This window comes from Rattus rattus, chromosome 2 (assembly GCF_011064425.1).
Source record: "Rattus rattus isolate New Zealand chromosome 2, Rrattus_CSIRO_v1, whole genome shotgun sequence".
Taxonomy (NCBI): Eukaryota; Metazoa; Chordata; class Mammalia; order Rodentia; family Muridae; genus Rattus; species Rattus rattus.
This window is the reverse complement of record NC_046155.1, coordinates 21,951,142-21,961,550: the sequence shown is the minus strand read 5'-3', so window position 1 is coordinate 21,961,550 and position 10,409 is coordinate 21,951,142. Positions and strand designations below refer to the sequence as shown.

General features: G+C 43.5%; 1 protein-coding gene across 1 annotated transcript in view; it reads right to left on the bottom strand.

Annotated features, from left to right (window-relative positions):
• Positions 1–340: 340 nt before the first annotated feature.
• The window catches only part of Cemip2 (cell migration inducing hyaluronidase 2), an 83,597-nt gene continuing 73,528 nt past the window's right edge, over positions 341–10,409 (bottom strand). Inside the window, exons 21-24 of the mRNA XM_032891715.1 lie at positions 9,933–10,031; positions 6,109–6,263; positions 2,873–2,976; positions 341–2,473 (exon numbers count right to left, since the gene is read on the bottom strand). Of these exons, the coding sequence (XP_032747606.1) occupies positions 2,277–2,473; positions 2,873–2,976; positions 6,109–6,263; positions 9,933–10,031 (555 nt within the window). The 3' untranslated portion in view covers positions 341–2,276. The remainder of the gene's footprint in view (positions 2,474–2,872; positions 2,977–6,108; positions 6,264–9,932; positions 10,032–10,409) is intronic.

Genomic DNA, 10,409 nt, shown 5'->3' with positions numbered 1-10,409 from the left:
CATGTTGGAATCACCCAAGGGGTTTAAAAAATTAAATTAAATTAATAAAATATTAAAATGAAAGAAGACCTCACACGTTCCAGCTACACCCAAAATCAATGAACTCAAAGCTGGGAGTAAGCCAGTAGCACCCAGACCTCTGTGTTTTTTAAAGGACTGTAGGTGATTCCAACATGGAAGCGAACCTGGTATCTTCTTCATGGTAAAACTTGTTCCCTTTTAAGTCAGCCTTACAAAATCTGCTGTGTGGATGTCAACCTTTACTTCTGCCAATAACGTCTTTAAAGCTAGAATCGGAGACCTCAGCAATTGCAGAGATTCACAAATACACATACACAGATTACATGCACACACATTTTTATTTATTTAACTTAGGCCCTAATTATTAGTACATAAAATCAGAAAAACTGAGTGCCTTGAAACTTGCATCCCTTCTCCAAATATATATATAAAAAAGGAACTCTAAAACAGCACACATCAAATATATTTAAGTCATAACACACACACATATTCGTACACACAATCAATTCAATCACCTTCAGGAACCATGACCCACTAAATATATTTAATAGGTAAGATCTCACTGTACAAAAAAAAAAAAAGGACGAAAGAAAAAAGAAACAAACAAAAACACCCACATTTAAAAAACCCAGATAAACAAATAACCAAACTTTGATTGAGACATGTGCCCGTCCTGTGAGCACTACAGTCCGCATGGTTTGTCACAGCACTTTGAGGTAGCATGTTCTGTAAAGTATCACAAGTCACAGAGCTGTTCTAGAATGTCTCCTGGACACAACGCACAGGCATCAGCCTCGGCCCTCCATGGAGGAAGATGAACTTTTCTATACTCAATTGCTACTGTCAGCCAGGAAGTGCCTGGCTACTCATCCACCTGCCTTCGCGCCCCACAGCAGCATTCTGATCCATCTTCCCTCTTGGCTGCAGAGCCAGCCTCCTTTGCCACATGTGTCCGCACTAGCTGAGGAAAAGCCCAGGGGAAGCGGAGCTGGGTGACCCGGAGTTCTTTCTCCTTGTCTTTGAAAGCTATATTCACTGAGAGAGACTCCCTCTTTTAAAGGCTACAAAGAAGCTCATATCCACAGACTCCATGATCCCTTTCCTTGGGTACAATATTTATGGAGTAGCAAGCAGTAAGCTCTCTGGGATTTTCTGGTAGGACAATGAGCAGAGACGCTTAAAAAAAAAATTCCACACAACAAAACACAGGTACAAAACCAAAACCAAGGACAGGTTTCCTTTTGCAAGTTAATTTTTGTTGCAGGGTGATTTTGTTTTGTTTTGTTTTTGTTTTGTTTGTTTTGAGACAGGGTTTCTCTACATAGCCCTGGCTGTCCCGGAACTCACTGTGTAGACCAGGCTAGCCTCAAACTCACAGAGATCCTCCTGCTTCTGGAGAGCTGTGATCAAAGGTGAGCACCACTACACTTAGCTTTCTTGTGCAAGTTCAAATGACAGGAGTTTACGGTTTTGGAAGTGGCTTGCTTCTTTTAAAGGAAAGTAAATGAGTTCAGCTCTGCATTTTAAAGGTCAAGACAGGTTAAGGATTAAAGCTGCAGAAAAAGTCCCACCAACCTCAGACCTGGAAGCAAGTAATAGTTTTGTGCTGTTTCTTCCTTTCTTTCTTTTTCTTCAATGGTCACAGATCAAAAAGATTTCAAAAACTCTTTTGTCCCAATATGGTTCCCTCTTTGAAAGGTGAACCCTCTAAAGTAATCAGTATACAAGTGAATAAAAAGGGCACATGACCAGGCAAGAAGGACATGTGCTGGGCCTGAGTTGTCACTTAAAACCGGATCTGGCATCACGCAAAACCCTTGTGGGCTGTACAGAAATAAGCCCCAGACATCACTGAACAGGGCAGCCAGTGGAGTTGGCTGCAGGACTGAGCATTCGACTTCAAGTATCTGAAATGCTACAGCAGCCAGTCCTCTGAGGAGCTCCAGGAGCCCTTGGGCTCCCTGCATCCTACTATACAGAAAGCACCCGTGATGGGCTTATCAAAGCAAGGGGCACGAGAACTGCTCTCCGAACTCAGCAGCCTCACGAAGACAAAAGGGTTCTTTCCCACCTGCACAAGGCCATGGTGCACGAACCAGCACTCAAGCAACTGCTTTGAGTTCTTTCTCTCCCTTCTGTATCAAAACAAGAAAATGGTTCCATCGGGTTAACAGTGTTGTCTTAAAATGCCATAAATTAAATAAGTTAGTTCACATTTTCTTTTCTTTCCCAGCACTTAAATTACAGGCAAGTCTTTAAAGCCCTTTCAAAGCCTGCTGTAACAGTTCAAGGTCCCTTCTGTGGACACTGCTGGTCCTGGAGCACCCATATTCCTCCATCTGCAGGGGGAGATACTGCTCGAGCACCCCGAGGCCCTGCACATCAGGACTGGTGAACAGCCTAGTCCACGATGGGGTGAAGTTTCCGCTGAATCCCAAAAATACAGTACTACCTATGAAGAGAAAGAGAGGGAGAGAGACATGTTAAAGTGTATAGCTACCATTTCCAACAAGATAATGAGGTAAATGAGTCAGACTTGAACAAATCAAAGACAGTTTTTATATTTATATGCATCCATATATAAATGTAAGTGTAAATTATATATATATAATTATAAATATAGATAAAACGCCTGCACTTCCTTACATCAGCAATGAACTCTTGCCTCCCAAATGACAAGTCATATCCCATCATACTTCCTCTGACATGGTCCTTTATGAAGAAACTATTTCAATGGTGCTCATTTGGGGCAGAGCTCATGAGAACAGTCTAGCAGACAAACACCACCATAAGAACACAGTCACCGTACTGTGGCACTGTAAGAACGTCCCAGGGTTCTGCCAACACAAACCTTTGCTGTACAGATGTGCTGGCTTGGCCAGTCCCAGAAGCACGAATGAATCCGAGATATTCATCTGCTTGATTTCTCCTCTTGTGCTCAACAGAACGATTGACCTGTGGGTCCAAGTCAGACAATCAGCACCGATGCCGGTCACTCGGCATAGATTTACTGAGAATCTTTCTGGTCTCAGGACAGCGGAGGCATACCAGATAAAAGCAAATTTACCAAGGAAAACAGGTCAGTTGCTTTTCACCCTGACACAAGTCCCAACTCCCTACTGCAAAGGGAAGTTCTCAAACGTAACACAAGGAAACCCCTGAGGGTCACGTACACATGAGGGCAGCCTTTGGGATTAGTCTAATCAGTGGAGAGTGGCCTCAGTTTCTCCTGGGTGCTCTACCACTCTCTGTGTCAATAACTCTATGATGGATAGATGAACGATGGATAGGTGAACACAAACTCGGAATGTAAAGCTAAAGGCAGGGGTGCTGCTCCGCGTTGGTCTAGCAGGCCAATCAGTGATGCAGTGTTGGTGTAGCATAGGGAGGCTGTAGACTCCCCAGCGCTACGATGACAGCAACAAGGAAATAAAAACAAATATACGCCGCTCTCCATGGTTTAAGACAGTTTTATTTGTCTTGGTTTTAATTGCCATCTTTAGGGTTGCTGAGATGGGCCAGCAGTTGAGACAGTTGCTGTCCCACCAGAGGACCAGGGTTTGACACCCAGCACCTACATGGCAGCTCATGACCACTTGCAACTCCAGTTCTAACAAATCTGATGCCCTCTTTTGGTCTCCGAAGGCACCAGGCCCACACGTACATGTAAAAAAATTAGTAAAAAATTTTTAAAAATTGTCATCCTCAATGTACAATAAATCAACACAATACTTTAGAGCTGTTCGTGGATTCCTGCCTCTCTTCCTGATACAGACACTATGGCCTCAAGGTTTATTTTAGCATCTGACCAACAAGCCCATTGCATTAGTGTAATCTCTTTAGAAAGACCTTAGCATTCTCGGACGTGAACTGCAGTACAAGTTGCCAAGTACAAGAGGAAAGCAAGCTGTTTACTCCCACTTATAGAAAATGTGCGACCTTTAATAATTTAGTCAGGGGCCTCTCAGAGTATTAATTTCCATTCAGAAAAAGAATGCCTCCTTTGAACTCTGGCTGTAATTCCCTTAGCAGTGTAGATCTTCCTGTGGGACTTGTCAAGTCCTGAAGACTGGGGCTACGCTGTGGGCTCGTGGTTTCAGTCTTCTAAAGCAGTGGTGACTGGGCTCAGAATCACTACACAGGACTGGCCACAGCAGTCCTGTAGATCTGAACTTCATAGGATGGAATTATCCAGCTTGTCTGGAAAAGTGTTTAACACACACATACACACACACATACACACACACACACACACACCCACACGCACACACACACATGCACGCACGCATGCACATCAACGAGCTCTCAAAAAGTCACGTCAGCTGCGCTCTAACATAACTTCCGCTTCTTTGGTTTTGAGAAAGGGCCCCATTCTGAAGCCTGTCTGACTGGGACTTGCTAGGTAGACCTTAGAGTGATCCTCCTGTCTCTGGCTCCAGATTGCTGAGATTTATAAGTACGCTCCACCACCCCTGGTCTGCCCTCTAACTTCTCAACACTGTGTTACAGTGCAGTATACACACACGGCAATCCCAGATCCAACACAAAAGCTTCTGCAGACTAAACAGTAATATAGCCAGCAGCCAGACAGAGAAGAGCTCTCTAAAAGCCTCTCCTTGGGTAGAGAACTGTGATCTCTAATATTTACGGTGAGATTTACATCCTGGGTTGTTTGAGGAAAAGTGAGTATATAGATTTTTTAAACACTGAGAAAAAGCTTTGAAGAGCACTGGAACCTCAGAAAGGAATTCTCTGAAATTATTCTGAACCACGAGACAGAACTATAGCTGCTCCTCTTATCCACAAGGTCTGCACACACAAATTCAATGGGTTACTTATCAGAACTATTAGGGAAAAAGCAGCACCCCAGTGGTGCAGTGGGCAAAGGTGTTTGCCAGCCCCATAGCCTGAGTTCAAGTCTGAGGACCCACAAGGTGGAAAGAAAAAAACAATCCTGCAGGATACTCTCTGATCTTCGAGTGTGCACCTTGGCATGCCTGGTCCACATTGCATCCTATGCAAAGTAAACATAATGAAAAATTGGGGGAGGGGAGGATCTGCACATGTTCTGTATAAACAGACTCCTCCCCTTATTGCTGATCCCTAAACAATACAATGCAACAGTATTTAAATAGCATTTACATGGATCTTGCCATTATGTAGAGAGATGATATAAAGTGGATGGAAGGACTGTGAAGAATATATGCAAATATTATTCCATCTTAAACAAGGGACATGGGCATCTGTGGATTTGGGCATCTGCAGGGGGAACTCAAACCAAACTTCTATGGCTACTGAGGGAAGACTACCGAGGAATGACCCCTCTCTCCACACACACAGAACCCCCTACACACATGCATACACACAAATAGTATGAACGTATGTACACAAAGGTTATGCCAAAATAATCCAAAGGTTTTATAGGACTTATTGGGAGGTGGTTCTGCAAGCTACATATAGTATCCGATCAATGGAAATGACTAGAAAGCCAGCAAGGCTCAGTATACAGGAAGCAGGAAACATTAACCTTAAAAGCTACACTTAACATCTACCACAGAGCAGCAGGGTCTGGGAACTCATCTCCTTGCCCTCACGCATGGTCTGGTCAGCCCCAAACAACAACAACAAAATCAGACCCTGCTCTTAAAAGAGAGCTGGGACACACAACCACTTAAAAATTAAGTTATTCTTTTCCAGATACCATGTGACTTGGGTGGTGACTTCCTGAATAGTCACTGTACAAGGCTGTGTGAGAGTCCATCAGTGGGACCAATGAAGAAAACTACTAGAAAATTACTTTAAAATTATAAGCCTGTGAGCCAATTGGGTGGGAAGTAGATTCTTAAAAGCAGCATTAATAAACACCGAGCAATGACATTTTTCTTTTCCCAGGAGCCTTCTGATCAGCCACAAAATCTAGGATCCAGGCTCCACCAATGGCCCAGGGATCAGCCTGAGGTGGGAAGGGATCGCAGGGAGCCTGGGATACTCAGGGAGTAAACAGAGATCAGGAGTTAGCATGTGCCATGGTAGTGAGGAGTCACATCTTAAGGTAGCTTTTCTCTGGTGCAGGGAAGCTAGACCTACCTTGGAGGGATGCTAGCCTTTAGATATTCTTCCAAGTGACTGATGTCTGCAGAAAGGAACATCCGCTTCTCCGTCAACCGGAAGGGCACACTGCAGGCATCCACAATGAGGAGGAGGGCACCTGCACTCCGGAAGGTAAAGTCAGTACCATTGACCTGAGGATACAGAAAGGCCTTAGTGTCATCTCCATTTCAAAATATCCCCAAGAGGGTTGAATTTTCCTGAGCTCGTTCTAAACCCAGGATTCAAATTCTATTGTGTTTGGTTTACTGTCTCCCTGAGACAGAGGTACCCATATTCTTCTAGGTTTCAGTTTCTTCAACTGTAGGTCATAACCCTAGGTAGAGTCCCACGATTGAAAGGTTCTGAGTGCACAAAACCCAAAAATCCATATAAAAAATAAAACACATACAAATCCAGAGTGTTTGTGGCTGTGCTCAGCCATGGTGCATCATGGGACTTTCTAGGTTCCGAACACACAGTACATGTACTTTACACTGTACATGCTACCACCCACAGCCCAGCAAACGCTGCTTCAAACACCCCAGCTGAGTGAAGGACACCGCACACTACGGTCTGCCGCATGTTAAACGCACAGTTTTCTGCCCAGGTAGAAAACTAATGGCTGAATTATGGAAACCAAAGCCCTTACCATTTTCCTACTGCCTTTCTTATGTGTGTAAGCACCAACTTAGGCTATCTTTGGAATGTACTGTTGCAATGTTTGATTTTTAAAAATTTGTTTAAGATGCTGACTTGCGTTTCATTAGAAAAAAAAAAAAACGCCCAATAAATTTTGGTCTGGGATTAGGATAGAATTCTCAACAATTTCTAAAATGGCCGTAAAAATCCTTTTGCCACTTTGTGCTATGTATTTATGTGAGAGAGAATTCTCAGCATTGGTGATTATAATGTCAAAAAAAAAAAAAAAAACATGCACATACTAAAGATGCTCTGCATCTTAAGATTAGCCAAAATTTAACTCTTTTTGTGAAAACAAAGAAATCCACCTCACTATTCAAATTCACTTTAATCTTTGATGATACTTAGTAAAATTATATGCAGATCAAAGAATCGCCTTGAAATGGATCTCTTTATGGTTTGTCTGGAGCAAGTGTTTGACTTGTGTAGGTATTTTATATATGTATATCCTCACATTTCTATAAAAATTCTTCTGCAGAAAGGAGGCTATGGATGGGAAAAGGTTAAGAGGTTCCCCTGGTCTCTCCTGGCTCAGGGGTAGGGGGTATGGGGGTTGAGAGGGACATCCTTGCTGGCCAGATAACATTCTCTCAGCAAGAGAGGGCAGCCTCTGAAGTGTCCAGATCTCAGCATGAGCTCTCAGGATGTCCCTGAGGTCTGGAAGTCAGAGCTCAGGTGCTGATACCCACCACATATAACCCATAAGCTGTGGAAGGCCCCATCAGCATCTGGTCCAGAATATCAAATCCACAGAATGAACCTTTCTCCTACAAATACAAATGTCTCTCTGACATCAAAATGGCGAAGTGGGAGTTGCACTGACACTTAAGCTATGAGCTGGGGCAAAAGTGGAATGGCAGGGAGCAGAGGAAATGTGGGAAGAGAAAGACACCCTCACGGGAACCTGGCTGAGAGTCAAGACACTGCAAGACAACTGAGAGACCAAACTCGCCCACCAAGATAACACTTGTCTTCCTTAAAGAAGAAAAGGAAACAAGCCGCAAGTACTCACGATCAGAATGCACAGGACCTTGAGCCGCCATCATGTTAGCCCCTACGACCCTAAGTCCCCAAAGCACACCTCACAAAGCCACCTGACAGGCTTATTTACAAAGCGAATGCCAACTGTACGTTTCCTTCCAATCTTAGACTTAATCTTTGAGCACTGCCACAAACGATTTTTTTCCTTTTCAGAAAGTTATGTTAGAAAGCCATAGAATTGGAGGAAAAAAAACTCCCATTGTAGGCATGGAAGCACAACTCCCTTCTGTCTTGGGCTGAGTTTGTCCCCTCCGCCCTCCTCTACACACCCTCGTTCTCCTGTTTTCTTTCTTTCCTGTGCTCACTCTGACATCTAAGACATGGATTCTCCCCTACCTATCTCTATTTGGCAGTTTGAAGGACAAGCCTCGATAGCCTCATGTCTTTGAATGCTTGGTCCCCAGTGGGCAGAATTCTTTGGTAGGAATTAGGAGATATGGCCATGTTGAGGGAGGTGTGTCACGTGGGGTAGGCTTGCACAGGAGAGCAAGTGCCTTCGGTCACTTAGCCATCTTGTCTACCCACTGAAGTGAGTCTTATATGAAAAAAATACAAATGCTCCAATATTATAAATATCAGAATATTTACATTTCATGTAAGACAAGAAAATCTAGATTCTCAGCAATTCAAACTGTGCTTGCAAAAGGCACCTCATCTCCCCTGCAAACACACACACAGACAGACAGACACACACACACACACACACACACACACACACACACACACACGTTAATGAACAGAGGGGGAAAGAAGCTTTCAGAGGGACTAACACCAAGCCAAGGCCTCAGAAGTGGGTCAGGATGTGAAAGTTCTGGAGATAAATGTGGCACAGGGGCAAGGCAACTGTTGGTAAGGAGTGTGGCAATCAGAGCTAGGTGGTGGCCAACAGTACTTCATATAACCAGGCATAAGACTGGGTGAGATGGGAAATTTCATATTACATGTATCTTATTAGCTTAAAAATCATGGAGCTGATGTAAACCCAATTCTGTCCACATATACATGGATCTGTGGCTACCTTCTTCATTGCTTTAGCAAAGTGAACTCCTGTAGAAAACACAGGAGACTGTTGGAAGTATGGACAGACACTGGTTAGCAAAGAACTCCTAGCACAGGGGCCCCCAGACCACACCAACTTTGGACAGACCCTACCTGAGTCCTAGTTCCTAGTTGCTGACTGGGCTTTAAGCCCAAATTCTATGCTGACCCTGTGACTTACATCTACACCTCACTGACACTCTCAGAAAAGTTGATGCTCTCTCTTTGCTTTTTTTAAAAATTATGTTCCTAAAAGAGACCTTCAAAGAAAAGGACGAAGGAATTTAGAAGCCATCATTTCACATATTTTAAAACAACTGGGAAGTTTATTTTAACTCCCAAAACAAAATTAACCATGATTTTCTTCATTTCTAATGAACATGAGAATTATTCCCTAATGAAAGGTGCCTTTCCCTCTGTGATGGTGAATGGAAAGTAAGTAATGTAAACAGATTTTTAACATTAGCCCAAGAGTAATCAATAAACAATCCACTTGAAAAAAACAAAACAAAACCTACACACAACTGTTAAAGAGGCATTTCTACTTCAGCTGCATCTCTGCCATCAGTAAATCAAAGGGGATGACAAACCCATGACTGGTCCAAGAAATAATGACTATCATCACTAGGATTAAAGATCAAAGCCAGAAGCCACCGAAGTTCACAGGTGTGTGGGCTGTACTTGGCCAAAAGGCCAAGAAGCAGTGCTGTGGTTTGATATCTGTGCTCCTACAAATTCCTATTTTGAGAATCTGGTCCCCTATGTGAGGGCATTAGGAGGTAGACTGAGCTTTGTGGAATGACAGGGAAGCCTCTAGGAATGAGTCTAAGCTACAACCAAGAAAGGATGGGCCACAGAGAAGACACACAGTCTAAGAGCCAGCAAACCAGCCCTCCCTCGATGTCACTCCTAACACTGCCTCGGTCTAGGACTTCCCAGTTCTAAAACTGTGAGCAGCAGGTTTCTGTCGCCTCCAAACTACCTAGTCTGTGGCAACATGGTACAGCCTCGAAAGGACTGAGGCCACACCAGACTGTACTTACGGAAATAACAGATGGCTCTCCACGTTGAATTTCTGCTTTCCCAGGGGACTGGAATCGAACAGGGAGGTAGCTCTTGTGAGGGTCACTGCTGAACACCATCTAGACAAGAACACATTGCATCCGTAAAGGCTACTGCATGCATGCCCACAGGTTCCTCAAAACACACTCAAGTGTACCAATGGCACATCACATGCTTAGCATGCATTTCCACACACAATCAAGTCAATACAATTAACTCAGTAATACGTGTAAGCATAAGTCACTGTAAACATTTCACGGAAAATCGGGCGTACATCTTTTTTAAAAATTTATTTTTAATTTTTATGTATTTATTATATCTATCTGTCTCTCCCTGCCTATGTATGCATGTGTGTGCAAGTATATGTATGTCCATGGAGGCTTAGAAAGAGCATCAAATCCCCTAGGACCGAGGAGCTACAAATTGTTATGAACCAAGCTATCCTGTATCAGTTCCAG